This window comes from Eleutherodactylus coqui, chromosome 1, assembly GCF_035609145.1.
Source record: "Eleutherodactylus coqui strain aEleCoq1 chromosome 1, aEleCoq1.hap1, whole genome shotgun sequence".
NCBI classification, from domain to species: Eukaryota; Metazoa; Chordata; class Amphibia; order Anura; family Eleutherodactylidae; genus Eleutherodactylus; species Eleutherodactylus coqui.
The window spans coordinates 247,610,976-247,629,875 of record NC_089837.1 but is presented as its reverse complement, the minus strand read 5'-3'; the positions used below and the strand labels follow the sequence as shown (position 1 = coordinate 247,629,875).

At 43.2% G+C, this 18,900-nt stretch overlaps 1 protein-coding gene across 3 annotated transcripts in view; it reads left to right on the top strand.

The window, feature by feature from the left end:
- The window catches only part of CRYBG1 (crystallin beta-gamma domain containing 1), a 230,065-nt gene that overhangs the window by 187,294 nt on the left and 23,871 nt on the right, over positions 1 to 18,900 (top strand). For all 3 annotated transcript variants that reach the window (XM_066607882.1, XM_066607899.1, XM_066607890.1), the window contains 4 exons: positions 7,079 to 7,126; positions 7,215 to 7,333; positions 8,839 to 8,989; positions 12,196 to 12,335. In XM_066607882.1, the coding sequence (XP_066463979.1) occupies positions 7,079 to 7,126; positions 7,215 to 7,333; positions 8,839 to 8,989; positions 12,196 to 12,335 (458 nt within the window). The remainder of the gene's footprint in view (positions 1 to 7,078; positions 7,127 to 7,214; positions 7,334 to 8,838; positions 8,990 to 12,195; positions 12,336 to 18,900) is intronic.

The following is an 18,900-nucleotide window of genomic DNA, read 5'->3' as shown; positions in this document are numbered from 1 at the left end:
ATATTTCCCCCAAAAAGATGCTATTAAGTACAACCTGTCATAAAAATAAGTTCTCAAACTTGATGTAAAAATAAAGTTCTCTTGGAATGCGATGATGGGGGGGAAAAATCTGAAAAATGGTTGGCCATTAGGCCCTAAAATGGATAGGTAATTAAGTAAAAGTTAGGTTTTCCAGTAATTTTAAATATTAATGACATGTGCTTTAGAATAGAATAGGTCATGGATATCAGATTGGCCGACTCACTTCACCCCTGCTGATCGTCTGTATGGACTCTGCAGCATCCTAATTGTATACGAGGCACAGTAATGGGGAATGCGACACAGTGCTGGATCCATCGCATGTTGGACACCGGTGGCACTTGAAAAATCGGATTGCTATTTTTCTTGTGAAAAAGCAATTTTGCAACAGAGACGTGAAAATAGTCTTAACCCCTTAACGACAGAGGATGTACAGTTACTTCCTGTGCATTTAGGGGAATCGGGAGCCAAGCCCATGCCATACAATGAGAGTGTCAGCTGTTTCTTACAGCTGATACCCGCTGGCAACAGCCGTGATTAGCGTGGGCACTAATTATGACTGATAACCCATTAAATGCTGCTGTCAGCGGCCTTCCATCCCCACGATGCGATCACAAGTTGCCGTTTGGTTGCCATGCCAAACTGGGGCCTTCTGAAGGCCCCTAGTGCTGCTATGGCTGACTACCTATTAAGCCATACTTGTGGCGTGGCATGATCAAATGCCTGTCAGATAGCAGTATAATTTAATACTACGGTATTACATTATAGTGCACGAGTGATCAAACATCATTTGATCAAAAGATTTAAGTAAAAAAATTTAATTAATTATTAGAAAAAAATAAAAGGAAGTAGAGGTTAAAAAAAAACCTTTCCCCATATTTATAATAATAGTAATAAAAAAAAAAAATCAAAACAATAAAAAAACATAACAGTCCGATTTGTCAAAACAGTGCATTATTAGTTCCATGTGGTGAACCTCGTCAGAAAAAAAGATCTTGTAACGTCAGAACTATTTTGGTCCTCCCATTTCCAAGAAAAAATGTAATTAATTAACGATCAAAAGGTTATATGTACTCCAAAATAGTATCAATAGAAACTACAGGATGTGCCGCAAACTGGAGCCCTCACAGAACTATGTCAACAGAAAAATAAGTTATGGCAGCAGAAAATTGCATTTCTCTCCAGAGATACTGTGCTTTTCAAAAGTAGTACAGCAAAGTAAAAAATTATGCAAAATAATCATACACAGTAAAAACAAGTCTCGTCCAAAGACAGCGGAATTGCATTTTCACCCCACTTTAAAAAAAAATTAAGTTGTTCAGTACAGTACATGGTACATTAAATAGTGCCATTGAAAAACGCAACTCATCCTGCCCAAAACAAGCCTTCGGACAGCGACGTCGATGGATATTTAAGAGCCATGATTTTTTTAAAGTGGAGAGAAGAAAAAATTGGGAATAAAAGGGACAGTCCTTAAGGGGGTTAAGGTACTTTTACAGGGGACAACTATCGCTCCTGTGTTTTCACACAGGAGCGATAGTAATTCAGTAATGGAGGTGGAGCATGCTGGAGATCTCTTCCGTTCGCCCGCCTCCATTCACTGTGAACAGGCAGTCTTTCATGACTGCTTGTTTATACTGAGCAAGAAGTCACTTACTAGTCATTTATGAAGTGACTGACAACTAATGAGCAATTTTTCGCTCAGCACTCCCTTTTACAACTATTCCTTGTTTGAGCAATTTTTTTTCAGCCGATTGTTGGCGCGTGTATTTGCATACTTTAAAATGTAAATATTTTTTTATTCCTTACAGGAAATGTATCATCCATATTTTTTTCCTAATTTAAACCAGATAGTGAAACCTTTTTATATTGTTTTTATTTTCTGGTTGTAATTTTTTTTTTGCTGGATTGTCTGTGCATGACTATGGGAGCTGCCATCTTGACTGGGTTGAGATTTGTTTTTCAGTAGATTTTAGAGAGATGCTTTACAGCAGCTTCATGGGCCATTCACGCAAAGCACAGTAGCGGACTCATTGACTTCTATGACAGACTGTTCTAGGCATGTTTTGTGACCTGTACATAGGTCATAATGCAGGGAGAGGGAGTAGATACGCTGTGACCATCACTTGTGGATGGTGGATTGTATGTTGCCTATCTACAGGTGACACCTTTTATTGTAAGCCTGCCTGTGATGATAATGAGGTGAATGCTGAAAATTGTCAGACTATTATTAGGCTCAGTACTCTGTGTGAGAGCTGCAGGATTTTCAATATTTTTTTTATTTTTAAAGGAAGTCTGTCACCTAAATTTTGGCCCACTAACCCAATATACTGTTAAGTGTGCGCTGTCATAAAGAACTTTGCCAAAGTGTCTCCCATGCAAAGATATCGGCCCAAAAATGCATCCAACGCCATATGCTAATTAGCCCTCGACCGTCAGATAGGCAGTCCACCCCTGCCAGCGATCTAGACTCTCTTCCAGCATTTTCTGCTAAAAACTGCCCTCTTTCTTGCTAAGTGAACCCTCCAGCCCTGTCCGCTGGAGACGTCATGTGTTCCACCTCCAATGTGCTTGCGCCACACTGACGACTTTGCATGTGCATGACAAAATTTACATAGTTGTGGATGCCAGGAGGCTCGGCGATGAGAGCTGCACACAGGAGGATTTACTTGCAGGAGCTGAAGTCAGCTGTAAATGCCTAGACTGTGAGCTACCATATACATATATTTTCTCTGTGTGTGACGTTAGTCCAGCCTAATAAGGCAGGCTTCACACGAGCGTGACGGGCTCCGCCGCGTGATATTCCGCAGTGAAGCCCGTCACGGCGCCCCCCAGAGACCCCATACTTACCAGCGGAAGATAGCGTGAAGACGCTTCCCCGCCGTCGCGTCATGTGACACGCCCACCGCGTCACATGACGCGGCCGGCCGTGTCACATGACGCGCGGCGGTAGGCGGGGAAGCGTTTTTTCACGCTATCTTCCGCTGGTTGCAGCGGGAGATAGCGTGAACGGACGGCTTCCATTGACTGCAATGGAAGCCGTCAGCGCGTACACCCGCGGCAAATAGAGCATGCTGCGGGTGAGTCCGGGTGATTTCACGGTGCGAAATTCCGCGGTGGAATTCCGCACCGTAAGCATTGTGCTATTAGGTTCAATAGAACCTAATAGCAGGGGGCAACGCAGTGGATTTTTGCCGCGAATTTACGCGGCGTAAATCCGTTCGTGGGAAGGAGGCCTTAGAGTCACTGCGGGCACATGTGTCCAACTGCTCAGTGCAGCACAAAAAGTGCATTTCAAATTGGAATGCATGACGTGGTTTATAGTAGAAAAGGCTGGGAGAGAATCACTTTGGCAAAAGATAAAGGTAACAATGGGTTATTTATGACAGCGCACGCTTAACGGTATATTGCTAGGCCAAAATTTATGTGACAGGCTTCCTTTAAATATAGATCATGACATCGAAAATTTTAAAAAGTCACCAAAAAATTATTTTAAAAAATGTTTTGCATATAAACCTGATTACTGCGATAGATCACTGGCGTAACTATAGGGGATGTGACTGCATCCGGGCCCAGAAGCCTTAGGGGGCCTATAAGGCCTCTCTTCTCCATATAGAGAGCCCACTACTATGAATAAAGCATTATAGTTGGGGGCCCTGTTACAGGTTGTGCATTGGGGCTCAGAAGTTTCACGTTACCTCTGCAATAGGTCTATTTTGGATGGCAAGTTTTAGCTTGCATCTATATTTTCCTTTTACCCCTACAGCCACCTGAAATTCTTCTTTAATATTGTCGAAGATGAAAGCATTTATGTTTGGACTTGTAAAATATGGCAACTTAACATGGTGCTAATGTGAAATACTCCAAGGTACTTCTCTCAACCTATGTATACAGTTGTTTTTTTTTCCCCTTTTAAAGAATGATTTTCAATAATCCTAATAGCATTTTTTGCATTCATGGATCTCATGATCTGATTATTAACATTAATTAATGCATACAAAATAAGCTATCCTTTTTTGAGTGGAAGATCATTGTTTTTTTCCCAATAGTCTGTTAGGCTACATTATCCAGCCAGGGACTTTTAAGTAATCTTTCTGGATTCGTCTGCTCATGAGAGAACATGTGAGACAATTTTTTTTTCTTTTTTTTTAACGAAAACCCTAGCCCAGAGAGATAAATATAGACTCCCGCTTCAATAGCAGCATTGTTACCTTCCAGTTTTCCAGCTAAATTGACTTCCCTTTTCTTTGCACACATACTACATAATGATACTAATATACTTTTCAGTTCACTGCATCCATGTGTCATATTTAATCAACATTTCCATACCGGTCAAAAGTTTTAGAACACTTAAATTTTTCCAGCCTTTATTTGATATTTACACAGTTTAACGTTTCAAATGTACTTTAATGAAAGCATAGAACAAATAAACAAGATGAATAAAAATAATTAACTTTGTTTCACCAAATTAAGGCCAACTGCCCACAGGTATTGCGTTTTAAGGCCGGATTCACACGAACGTATATCAGCTCGGTTTTCACGCTGAGCCGATATACGTCGTGCTCATCTGCAGGGGGGGGGGGGGATGGAAGAGCCAGGAGCAGGAACTGAGCTCCCGCCCCCTCTCTGCCTCCTCTCCGCCCCTCTGCACTATTTGCAATGAAAGGCGGCAGGACAAGGGCGGGGCTAAGTGGGGAGAATTAGCCCCACCCTGTCCCGCCTCCTTTCATTGCAAATAGTGCAGAGGGGTGGAGAGGGGGCGGGAGCTCAGTTCCTGCTCCTGGCTCTTCCCTCCTCCTCCCCCCCCCCCCCTGCAGATGAGCACGACGTATATCGGCTCGGTGTGAAAACCGAGCCAATATACATTTGTGTGAATCCAGCCTAACGCTGCGGATTTCCACCACTGGAAAACACTAACTTTATGATAGGTTCATCGCAAAAAATCACTGCATGCCACGATTTTTATATGCGAGCAGAAAATTGTGGTGGATGCGCACTCATGTACATCGGGCTACGCTTTCCATAGTTCCAGAAGAGAAGCAAATGGCAGCATCAATGGTGTAGCAAAAAAATATAAAGTTTTATTGCTCCATACAGTAGGCAACGTTTCGACTTTAGCAGTCTTTATTAAGGCTTGATAAAGACTGCTAAAGTCGAAACGTTGCCTGCTGTATGGAGCAATAAAACTTTATATTTTTTTGCTACACCATTGATGCTGCCATTTGCTTCTCTTCTGGACGTATTACACTGGGGAATAAGGATCCGTGGTCCCTTAAGTGGCTGTTGCATCACGTATCTACCGTGGCCTCTGCACTTTTTTATGCATACGGAGGTGTGCTGTGGGACTCTCCTTTTGTTACGTTGACGCTTTCCATAGTTATCCTATGGAAAGCATTCATTGCGTTATCCGCGTGTGGATTATCGCCGCGGATAACGCAATGCAGAATCGCCCGTGGACAGGAGACTTTAATCTAGAATTTTGACTCTTCAATGAAGCCACCTCTAGCTGATATAACAGCTTTATACAATTTTCAGAAATTTCTTACCGACATTTTTGCAGTTCCCACAAATGTCCTGCAGTTGTAGGTTGCTTTGCTTTCCCCCTTTTGGCCAGTTCATCCGAAACAAGCTCAATGGGGTTTACGTCTGGAGACTGTGCAGGCCATTCCATGCTTTGAAGTCTACTGGCTTCTTCTTGTCTTAAGTAGTTCTGACATAACCTAAAAGTATATTTTGAATCATTGTCTTGCTGTAATGTGAACCTCTAACCAACTAGGCGTACACCAGAGGGAATTGCATGGTGTATAAAAATACTGTGGTAACCCTTTTTTTCCAGTGTAATTTGCCAACTCTGGAGCCAGCAAAAAAGCCCCAGACCATTATGCCTCCTCCTTCATGTGTGATAGTTGGTGTCACACACTTAGGAACCATTATGTCTCCTTCTCAATGAGGCACAGAAACCCTACTAAAGATGTTACATTCAGATTTATTAGTCCATAAGACCTTCTTCCACTCTTAATAGTCCACTGGAAGATGCTGCTTGACCCACACAAGTATTTTTTATTTTGCAATTTAAGCAGTGGTTTTCTTACTGATTACTCTACCCGTCACACCTGCAGATAGGAGTCTTCTCTTCGCAGTTTAATTGAAAACTTCTTTATTTTTTGATGCCTTAAGTTGTGCTTGAAGAGCTTGTGCTGTGAGGAGCTAACCCTGCAAACTTGTCATCTACCACACCTGTCATCTACCTTCCTGTCAGAGTTTCCTCCAGTTTCCAAGTGCCTTTTGATGGTATAGGAAACTGTACTGACTGCCACCTTGGCTTTCTTGGCAATTTCTCTGTAGAACAGACCTGCACGTCTAAGGGGTGTAATGGTCGGTCTGTCTTTTAGTCAATTGTCTTTTTTTGCCATTATGATAGCAATGTGCTCTATCCTAAAGAGCAAAACTGCCCAAATGGTATCATAGAGGGTTTTGTAATGCAGTCTGTTCCAACACTGGTTATATAGAATCAGAGGGTTTGAAAGTAATTACAAAAGTTGAGACAATAAGTTGAGGAATATTTTACATTCAATTTCAAACCATAATATTCTGTCTGTGCTGCAGAGCAGCCGTCTTTAATGTGTTCCCTGAAAATGCCCTTTGGTTAAAATCATAAATTCAGACTGTTGCGTTTTCAGGTTAAAATTTTAATAATCTTTTTATGTTTAGAACTTACTTTTTTACCTTTTGAAGAATTTCACATTATTTGCTGGACTTGAACTGTGTTAGCATAAAAAATAACAGGAAAAATGGAGGTGTTCTAAAGCTTTTGACCGGTTGAGTACTTATCTAATCAGCAGACTGCAATGCGAACAGTGGCATCTGCAGGCTACGTAGCTGCAGTCCGTGAAATGTATGTGTGTATGTATATGTATATGTGTATATATATGTATATGTGTGTGTGTGTATGTATATATATATATATATAATATAGTGTGTGTATGTATACATGCTGGAATCCATGGAATTGAAGAAAATTATTCCTAATTATTCATGATATGTATTTTATTTGTTTTAGACGTTTTCCTTGAGAGGTTCCAAGAAAATAAACCCAAGACCGGGAAAGGTAAAGTAAATGTTTGTATATTAGCTGTACAAGTCCTTGTTGTTGTATGTGATTGCTCAAAATCATTTTTGTGCTTAATGTTTTGCAGGTGGTAATTCTTACGGACCCTGAATACGGAGGCTCTGTGTTTGAAATCTTTTCTGATGTCATGGATTGTACTGCTTGGGAACTTTCACCTACTATTTGTGTTAAAACTGTAAGAGGATGGTAAGAAGTTTGTAAATTTATTCTTTTAGTTAATACCACTCATTGTATTTTGGATGCCAAATGTGTCTAGAAACCTCAGGATATGGACTATTGACCTTCAGCAATCTGAAACTAATGGGGCATTTGGGTAGACTGCCCTCATAGTTAAACTGTACCTATGTTACTCTTGGCCAATATAATATTTTACATTTGCGTAAATGTAAGATGGGAGAGCGGTACTCCATTCTCCCTTTTGCAAATTACAGCGGCTCCTAGCCTTGCTAAGCTTTTTCTGACCTGTCAAACAGGGCAGAGGGAAGTAGAGCGCAGAGGACTATCCGTAAAGAGAGGTGCATAGTAGTTTAGTCAGGTGCAGGAAGCAAGCAGCGCTGAACAGGAAGCTCTACTCCAACCACTCCCAAAGGAGCCCAAACAGTTAGCGCTAGGAGTGCACTATAAGGCCTCGTTCAGATGAGCGCTGCTATAGTCCAGAAAAGATCGCGTCAACAGGCTTCTTCAAGCTTCGTGAAGTAGCCCGTTCACACGATCCGAGGCACGAATGGTTCCTATAGAAGCGTGTTTTGAGCCCTGCTAAGCAGCGCTAAAAGCACGCTTGTCTGAATGAGGGCTAAAAAAAATTTTGAGCTGTGCCACAGCAAAAGAGCACAGGGACTATGATGTACAGGGATTGTGCTGGTGAGAGAGGGGCTGCTGGCTAGAAAATAGAGACTACGGCTGACCAGAGGGAGCCAGGAGACTGGGCTACAGAATCCCAGTGACAGGAGGGAAGTCCAGGAGATTGGCTGTCTGAACTGCTGAAGAAGAACTGAGAACACCCTATAGAGACTAGGTGACCTGCGGTCTGTGCTACCTGGAGCCCAGCAGGAGAGAGAGCAGCTGTGCAATGGCCAGAGACCAAGGAGGACATTGTGGAGTGTGTTGGCAATAACTTGTGAGCCATGCTACAGTAAAACTGCTAGGTATGCACACCGTAGGGACTTGGCAACCAACAGGCTTGTTGCATACTGTAGTAGAGCACCACGCCCCAAAGGACCTGGACTGTTAGCAAACTTATTGCTCAGAGATACAGACTGAGATAGTGATATAGGAGTGTGACACCATGTTTCAGGAGACAGTGTCAATAGTAGAGTGCTATACCCTTTTAGAGACTAACTGTGTTTGACATTACATTAAACGCATTTGATCAATGGGACTGATCTGATTACAACATTCATGACAGTTTTGCCGGTGTTGTTGTTCTATACCAAGTGCAAAGTCGCATTGTTTCTTATTGTACATAAGGTAATCCTGGGATTAAGCCATAGCTAGCAACAGATGAATCTACGGTAAAGGTTAACCGATTTCCTTGTTATTTAACATTACCAATTTATGTTTCTTTAATTACAAATAAATATTGCATATTTTTTTAATACCGTTTGCTGCATTGTATCCATCACTAGTGACATAAAGACCATGAGTTCTCAATCATTGTATTAGTTCATTTACACTTATTATTTCCTTTTTAGCTGGATACTTTATGAACTCCCTAATTATGAGGGGAAGACCATAGCACTGGAAGAAGGTGACATAGATATCACTAACCCATGGGGAAATGAATCTCAAGATGAAAATTCTCAATCACCAGTCGTAATTGGTTCTTTAAGACACGTGGTGAAGGTAAAAATGTTACTAATAAACTGTATGTTACTATCTGGGACAGGTTTGCCAATCTGTCCATCTTTAATTTATAAATATATCTAAAGTGTTACATATTTCCTCTACAGTTCCTAAATGCCATTACGTGTGGACTTTCCATTACAGAATAATAGAATAAAATGCTGGTCAGAAATCCCAGTATGAATTCTCCAGCACCCCCCCCCCTTCCCAAACAGAGGCTTCACTTTTTATGTTCCTTTTTATGATTTGCATGTTTGTGTGTGTTTGAGGACTTTCAATGACCGTGTACTCCCATATGAATAATTGCAGTATTTCTACTGTTTCTTAAACTTTCATTTATGCCTGGATGAATGCTTTTAAATGGGTCAGATTTGAAGTCAGATCTGGTTTTATGATAGCCTACGCATAATCAGTTACTAGATAATGGTCACACTGATTATTGTATAATCCAGTGTATAATGAGAATATATCATTACCTGTCAAATGTAGTCCAGTGTTTCCCAAGCTTTTCAGCCTTGAGGCACCCCTGAGAAAATGTTTTTTTTTTGTTTCAACGGTTTTATTAAAGTACCAAGGTTGACACATATGCCGTTCATACTTTCACATTATCCCACGCAGGGGGTGGAGTATTAGGAATAACAATAGTCTATCCATTAGCATTTTGAATACTACTGACAAGCATTTTCTCCTATTCAGCAAATTTTGCAGTGTCAAATAATCCTGAATATAGAATAACATTTTTACGAACCAAATGAAAATGTTTTTTTACGGTGGACACCCCTGCCAAAAATGGGGGTGTGGCTTATCACAATATTTGATTTTAACTCCCTTTTTTTTTGGCACTTGTCAGCCTCTAGTGAGCGCAACGCCGCTGGCCACTTCCACCTCAGATAACCAGCGGCACTGTGTTCACTAGGGGTCGTCAGAAGCCCAGTGAAAAAGGTGTGGAGGGCGCAAAGACTTTGGGAGTGGAAGGGAGTGCAGTATTTTCTGAAATTAGCTGTGGAAGCGCAGCTGATTTCAAGTGAAAATCTACACCAATGGGGTGTATGATGTCTTATGTGGAAATGCTGCTCATTTTGCCGTCAAATTTTCTGCCATAGAAAATCTGCAGAATCGCCGCTACATGTAAATACACACTGGGCTGATTTGCCGCAGAGTGTCCGGAGCAGACCTTTTGTAGCAGATCAGCAACAGAAAGCTTGTCTCAATGCCCGCACCATTTAGTGTGGGTTTTATCGCATGTTGTGCAGAATTTACCCCCTCATTGAGAAGGAATGGATCCCTCAGCGGAAATTGCAAAAAAAAATTGAGACACGCTGCGGAATTAAATTCCACACCGCATGTCCATTTTCGCACAGGTTTTGTGGGGATTTTTTTTCTGCAATTTGTGGATGAGCTTTTCTAAATCTGGAATTTGCACAGAAAAATTCCGTACAAATCCTGGGTGGACTCAGCCTAAATCGGTTTTCCAGGCAGCGAACGCTGAAATACACCGCTTCGGAGTGGAAGCTGCTACTGCGACCTCTGTATAGTGGTTGGCGCTCGTAATTGCAGGCGCAGCTCTGACTGATTTCAGTGAGAGCTGCGCCTGCAATTATGAGCGCCGGACACTAGACAGGAATTGGAGCTTCGCTTCCGCTCGGATACCGCTGTATTCTGGCAGGCACTGCTTGGAAAACCCATTTAATATCAGATGAGTTATTTCCAACCTGGAAGCCCCGCTGCACACCAGGGTGCAACAGCACCCCGGTTGGGAAACAATGATGTAGAGTGTAACACTGGGATGAAAAATACAGTATGTGCCATTAGCTGAAGTGTGAATGCTACATCTATCTGGTTAGCACATTTGGCTATCGCAAAAGCACAAGTTGGTTGAAAAGTCAGTGACCATTTAAGACTATTGTAGTTTCATTCTTTTGTGGCAGCCTACTTTGCAACATCTAATAATAGTGTTAGACCGCAGCACAATCCCAGAACACCGTAAGTGGGAAAGCCAAAACGTGGTGCACAATCCAAGACTGGGTCCTGACTCAAGGCCCATTTACACAGGCCGAGTGTCGGGCAAACGATGCCCGACACTCATCCCTGTGTCTCCTCGCTCCCATGCTCCTGCACGGGAGCTAGCACAGCTGGCTTGCACACAGAGCGGCCAGCAGGGGGGGCAGGGCAGTGCAGGAGGTTTCTCTCTTCTCGCTCCCGTGCCGCTCTTCAATGAGATACACAGCGCCCGTTTGCTATTGAACGGCGGCTATTTAAACTGCACGATGAGCTTCATCGCTCATCTTTTACGTAGCATAAAAGATGAGCGCTCATTGTTTAGTTTAAACAGCGAGCGTTCAATAGCGAATGGCCGCTGTGTATCTCAATTGAGATGGGTGGGGGAGCGAGAGTAGAGGAATCTCCTGCACTGCCCTGCCCCCCCATGCTGGCCGCTCCGTGAACCAGGCAGCTGTGCTAGCACCCGTGCAGGAGCACGGGAGCGCAGAGACACAGGGACGAGTGTCGGGCCTTTACAGACCCTCCAACCATCAATAAGCATAAGATGCAGATCAGCACTCTAGAACTCGATAAGTCTTCATAGATGTAAAATTATATCTTTATTTCTCCAACAGTAAAAACATGCTGTACGACATTTCGACCTGTTTTAGGTCTTAGAGATGAGCGAGCGTACTCGGCCAGGCCCCTTTTTCGCCCGAGTACCGCGATTTTCGAGTACTTCCGTACTCGGGCGAAAAGGTTCGGGGGGCGCCTTGGGTGAGTGGGGGGTTGCAGCGGGGAGTGGGGCGGAGAAGGAGAGAGAGAGGGCGCCCCCCGAATCTTTTCACCCGAGTACTGAAGTACTCGAAAATAGCGGTACTCTATCGAGTAATTACTCGAAACGAGTACGTTCGCTCATCTCTAGTCTTTATCAAGCTTTTACATCAATGAAGACTTATCGAGTTCTGGAGTGCTGATCTGAATCTTGCGCTTACTTTGTAACATCTGTCCTCTTTTTAAAAGAAAATTGGAAATTCATGTAGTTACTTCAGGCTACAGGATTAATAAATTGTAAAATATGCAAATTTGTTAGTTACAGGGTACATCTCAAATATGAAATGGATATAAGATTCCTTTCTGCAGAGAAAATGATTCTTCTTGTACTACAAATGCAACCATCGGTTTTGTAATCATTTGTAAAACACTGGTTTGGTTTTCCATTTCAGGATTATCGTGTTTGCAGAATTGACCTATTCACCGATCCAGATGGTCATGGAGTTATGACTTCATTTTATGATGACACAGAAGAGGTGCAAGTGTATGGGAGACTACAGAGAACCTCTTCAATTAAAGTGCATTGTGGGGTGTAAGTGATTTAAATTAATTTTCCTGGCTGTGGGGGTTTTCCTGATACACATAGTGATTGCCCATCCTAAGGATATACCATGAAAAGAAATTCCTGGAAAAAAAGGATATTCCCTTGTATAATCTTTAGTGATGTTTTAGATTGCTTGTCGTAGCTGAATCACTGGAAAATGGATATGTATCCAATTCCAAATGCTATACAACTATCACAGAAAGGGACAGGACATTAAAAATAAAACATAAACTGTTGTTACTAGAGATGAGCGCGCACGCTCGGATAAGGCAGTTACTCGAGCGAGCATCGCTCTTCTCGTGTAACTGCATTCTCATCTGAGCAGGCTCGGGGGCGGCGCGGGAGGGAGAGAGATGAGAATGCATTTACTCAAGAAGAGCGGTGTTCGCTCGAGTAGCTGCCTTATCAGAGCGTGCTCACTCATCTCTAGTTGTTACCCAATACTATTATACCCTGGGTAACGCAGTGATTGCCCTGATAAGGACATCCCCGTGCTCCAGCCTCCTAAAAAGCATATCAGGTCCTTGTACACTAAGCTGCAAAAATCAGCTCTAGCACAAAAGCTCAAACTCCAAACAGTACTTCAACCAATATGAAGACTGCCAACCATGTGCCAGTCATATTAATATACAGATGGCATAAATATTACACTCAAACATTCAACCAGTGTGAGGCTGCCAAACATATCCTAGTCAGATAAATATTCAAATGGCATAAAATTCATTTAATGTGAACAAGTAGCAGCAGAAAAATTGCAGCAAAAATAAAGTGCTTAGTGCTAAATGTACAATTACAATTGGAGGTCAATGTAAAGGATATGGTTCTAATATTAGCATATCAATGCAATATATCAGCAATTAGTAACATAATCGGTAAATCAGGAATGTTATTAATGCTAAACAAAGTTCTAAATGTTGTTAATTATCATTTACTTCAAAGGCATATTTCTGAAGAATATGGTTCTAATATTGTTACATGAATGCAATATACTAGCAATTAGACCCATCCACGGTAGATGAGGAATGTCATAGATGCTAAACAAAGTGCTGAGTGTTGAGTACTCATTAACCTGCAGCACTTTGTTTAGCATCACATTTTAATAGGCAAACATTCTAGGCCGCCCTGGATCTCATCACTGGGGGCAATCGGGAGTTCTCAACGACAATTGGACCACTTAGATGCCACTGTCAGAATTGACAGTGACTTTTACAAAGATAACTGCCACATTTGGAGTGAACTCTGATTGCAGCTATTGCGCCTGGGTGTCAGACAGCCGACACCAGCTGTGTGTGGAGCCGGATTGGCTCCCGAATCTCCTCCACACAAATGCCAAGCACATGCAATATACATGTTCCCTGAGGTCACCATGGAGTTACATGTGGAAATATGTGTATGAGTTTTCCTGTCAAAATTGTCTTTGGTGAGCTATATAAAAACTGTCTTTGTTGCCCAAACCAACCAATCACAGCACTTTTCAAGAGCACTATAAGGCCTCATGTCCACGGGGTTAAAATTCGCAGCGTTTCTCCTGCACGCGGATCCGCGCCCCATAGGGATGCATTGGACACCCACAGGTAGTTAAATACCTGTGGATGTCATTTTTCCCGTCAGGCGCGAATCCGCGTGTGGGAAAAAATCCGGACATGCTCCATTTTAGTGCGGGTCGCCCGCGGGGACGGCTCCCGCAGGCTTCTATTGAAGCCTATGGAAGCTATCCGGATCCGCAGAAGATCCGTACCAGATTTAAAACTCACCTGCTCCGGACGATGCGGTTCTTCCCTTCTTCGCATGCGCACATCCGCCGGGCCGAAGAAAGAAGATCCAGCTGCGAAGAAGGGAAGAACCGCATCGTCCGGAGCAGGTGAGTTTATTCTTTTTTTTTAGGCCTCATGTCTGCGGGGCAGGAGGGACCCGCTACGGATTCTCCATGAAGAATCTGCGGCGGGCCTGATTTTCCCCGTGGACATGAGGCCTAAGAAATGAAAACTGTGCTATGATTAGTTGCTATGGGCAACAGACAGTTTTTCTTTCAGACAGTTTCATAAATTTAGCTATGTTTTTGCCTACATATTCAAAAAAAGTGTGCTGTATTCTGTATAGGGTGTCCCCCTTAGGTTTCTATTGTGCAGATGCAAGTGTGTCATTTTAGCAGACATACAAAGGTAGGTTTACATCTGGTTGCCTTTTCTTCTGAGGATGAAGAAAAAAATAGACTAATAAGCCTTAGGCCAGTCTCACACAACCGGATTTGAATTGCGAATTCCTCGATCGTATGATCCGCGGTAATACGCTGTTCAATCAAATACATTGGATTACACAATTACGCTCACCTTAGCGGGTCAGAGTTGCGTACTCTGCTCACAGAAAATGAGACACAGCATGTTCTATTTTACCGCGGAGTCTGGACCATAGAGCCTATTGTGTTCTATGGTTGCGGATATACCCACAGCCCATACACAATTACATTGCGCGTGGGCTGCGGGTACCCATGTAATCACTAAGCGACTACGCGGGAAATAAGAATTTAAAATAGGTGTATTGTGCATGACTGCCTGTGTAGGTTATCGGTCATACGCAATACAATTGAGTGCTGTACGTATGGTCACTGGCCGGGCTCACAGCCAGAATTCGCTGCAGGCCTCCCGCATGCGGAATCCAACTTGCTCAAGTGAGACCGGCCTAAGGCCTCGTGTCCACGGGGAAAATATGGCCCATGTGGATTTCTGCGGCGAACTTTCCACAGCGGATCCACTATTAATTGTCTCTTTTTTGCATGCGGGAGATCAATTTGAGATAGAGGACAATTGAGTCCGTCTGCAGGTTATCCGCGTTAAAATGCAGCATGCTGCGTCTTAATTCCCGCGTGGGCCATCCGCAAATCGCTTAAAAATACCATCTGCAGCTATTTAACTAACAGCGGATGGTCAGTGATATCCTTTGGGCAATATTATATGCGGATCACTCATGCGGGAGACCTGCATGGATTTAATCTATTTTCCCCATTGGGCCTTAGACCCAATATCCACAGGCGGATTGTAATTATAAAATCTGCGCGTCTCCCGTTTGGAGATCCGCAGCTCTAGAAGCCTATAGGGATGTATTAGCATCCGCAGGGCAATTTAAAGCATTTAGATGTGATTTTTCTCCCGGGGTGGGGATTGCACGCGTGGGAAGAAAGCGTAGCATACTCTATTTTGTCTGTGGATCCCTCGGGACGGCTTCCATTAAAGTCAATGAAAGCTGTCCTATCCGCGACAAGGCCACAGCTGTCACTGTGGACGTGCCACGGATCCGCAGGAAAGCAGGACATTCAAAAGAAAAAAAAATTGCACTGCGCATGCGTCTGACCACAAAAAATCTTAATACAGTTAGGCCCCCTGCACACGGGCGGAAATTCCTGCAGAATTTCCACCGTGCCTGCCTGCATAGGATTGCATTAAAAACGCAAACCTATGCACACAGCCGCGATTTATCCGCGTGAAAACACGAGCAGAAAACAAATCGCGGCATGTTCTATTTCTGTGTGGGTCTTGCAGAGGCCCGCACAGAAATGTCAGTAGTGATAGGCCAGCTCTGCTCTGCGCATGCGCCGACTGGCCGGCAGCCAACGCATAGCAGGAGACTGAAGACGTCGGTTGCGGATGAGCCGCAGGTCTCTGCAGGGGCACGGGTTCGCGGATCCGACCCGGCCGTCTGCAGGTGGCCTTAGAGTAAACATCCTTTGTTTATTTTTTATTTTTTTTATGTGAAGAATAGGAAATTTTAAGTCCTTTTTCAGTTTATTTAATTAACCAATTCTGGATCCTTTTAATCCGAAATTGATCCAGACTGGCTGCCCCTATCTTACTCAGCTATGCAGCTGAAGACTGCAGCTATGGAAAACCTGTCTTTAGCTATATAGCTGATTACAGCCACTGAAGACGTGCTTCTACTATGTGTGCCTGCACTCTGGCATGCTATCCCAGTCACACCTCTCTACATCCAAGTTGTGTATTAGGGCTGCTGTTAATCCAGCTGTAATTACTTTATTAGCCCCTGTTCTCTTATTTGCTGCCCTTCTGCTTTAGAAGTGATACCGCATCCTGTGAAGAGAAGCTGAATGCAGCTACTGTCAGGGGGAGCGCGGCGGCTTCTCTTCACAGTGTCTGACCTTGCAGTCCAGAATTGCATAAAAATGATGCACATGGTTTCATAGCGAATTGCTGTGATTTTGCAGTGCGGTTTTCTGCTGTGCTTCATCTGTACAAGCTGCACAGCTAAAAACCATTTCAGTTTGCATAGAACAGGCTGACCACATGGTGAAGAATTACTCTTGTAAACACACACCCAAGAGCCTCCTCTGTCCATTTGTCTGCCGTGCAGCTGTTTTATCTGCAGCTCCGCAGCAGGTGCTCTGCTGTACAGACAACTCCCTGGTATTGCATATATCCTGGTACAGTCAGGTTTGTTTGTAGGTGACAGCCATAATCTAACACTCCCTTAGAACAAATACCAGAGTGAACCTGCGTAGCCTTATAAACTATAAAGTAAGAACAAACAGAAGAAAAGATATCAATAGCAGAGGCGTTACTAGAATCGCAGCACACACTGGGGCACAAAGCCAGGCTAAGCCCACATGTTGCGTGTCCACACTGAGAATACACAACGTAGTACAGTACAATGTGCTTTTACTAAAGTCCAAATGCAACAGATAAAATCTGCAGCAAATAGGGGGGAAGCTGCGGATTTTATTAAAGAAGTGAGACAGGATATGCTGTATATTGTGTAATAATACAATTCAGGCAAGGATAGACAAATTCATGACTTATGCTGGTGTTACATCACATACACCAGGGTTTACAGTAACTTCTATTTTGGCAGTGAACCTTAAGGCCTCATGTCCACGGGCAGGATTGATTTGCGGAACCCGCAAGGGACACCCGCGTGGAAGATCCACAGATCAAGCCGCCAATAGAGATGCATAGGCGTCTACAAAGCAATTTAAGCATGAAGATTTGTTTTGCAGACCTTTTGGTCCGGAAAACAAATTACAGCATGCTCCTTTTTTTTTCTGCGGATCCCGCAGGGACGGCTTCCATTGAAGTCAATGGAAGCTGTCCGATCCGCGGCAGGAGATTTGCAAAAAAAACCTGTACTGTGCATATCTGACAATGAGCCATGAGGACCATGCGCAGTACAGTGACCTGAAAGTGGAGGGATGCGTGCGGACGCTGGAGATCCCGCTGCCAGGGAAATGCAGGTAAATAGGGCTTACCAGCCACTGGCAGTGCTGGATTCTGTGCAGGATTTCCTGGACAGACTCCGACCCACCCATGGACATGAGGCCTAACTGTCGTAACTGTCAAGCACAGGGAAGAAATGGGAAGTGTTGGTGAAAGCTTAAGGCCCTTTTACACAGAACTATTATCATTCAAAAATAGCATCCAAACTAAGCAGCAACTGAACAATAAAGCGTTCATTTTATGCAGGACTGAAAATCATCGCTGGGTTGTTCACTTATTGTTCATTTTAAATAGTGATCATTCAGTCACTCTCATTCACTAATGGGCCCCATGATCTGTTTATACCCAGGACTGCGACGGTAACAAGAGGACATCCTCTATGTCTATAAGAAAGCAGGTCTCATCAACAACACAGAAGGGGGTTCTTTACTGTAAGAGCGGTGAGACTGTGGAACTCTCTGCCTGAGGACATGCTGATGGCAAAATCTCAAATGTTGATCTAGCGATTACTCTGGCTCATATTATGGAGTCAGGAAGGAATTTTTTCCTCCAAATTAGCTAAATTGGCTGGTTGGGGTTTCTTTTTTTGCTTTCCTCTGGACTAACGGGAGGGGGGGGGGGGGGGTTGAAACAGGCTGAACTAGATGGACATTGTCTGCATTCAGCCTAACATACTTTGTTACTATGTAAAACCTGTTTCTCAGAATTTTGCAACTGGTTTGACGACTGCACTGTGGGTAATGGAAGGTCTGGTTGGGTGGCATTGGTGAAAGTCGTCTATAATGACATATGCTTGGTTCACCTGACCTAAAGATGATCTCAACACGTGCTGTCTCAGATAATGCCATTCACATTGCCTGTAATAGAGAAAAATCACTGTGCTTACATGAAAACCGGACAGTTATGTTAAAATGAAGCACACCAAAGTTTTTCCTATGAAATTCTCTGCCAGTTTGATATATCGCACAACTACGGTTGTATAGGTGGTAACTGTATGGACCATTGGCAGCTAAGACGTATATTGCCATATGGCTGTTATGAAGAAGTTAACATTTAAAGGGCAGTAAGAGACTCATAGGAAGGCAGTTGAATCAGAAAAAATGTAGCGATGTTCCTATAAGTATATAGTATGAAATGTATCAGCACATAACTCTGGACATAAAAAAATAGCTTTGTACTTTATTTGCCTGTCATAAGTATGATGCGCTGAACGTGGAGTGACTGTGTGTAACCCTCATATATATGTGTCCTAGTCTCTCTGAGCTGCACATACGCTCGTGTGCTTTCAGAAATAATTCTCTATTCGGTTTACTAATGTGGGAAGCTTTTTT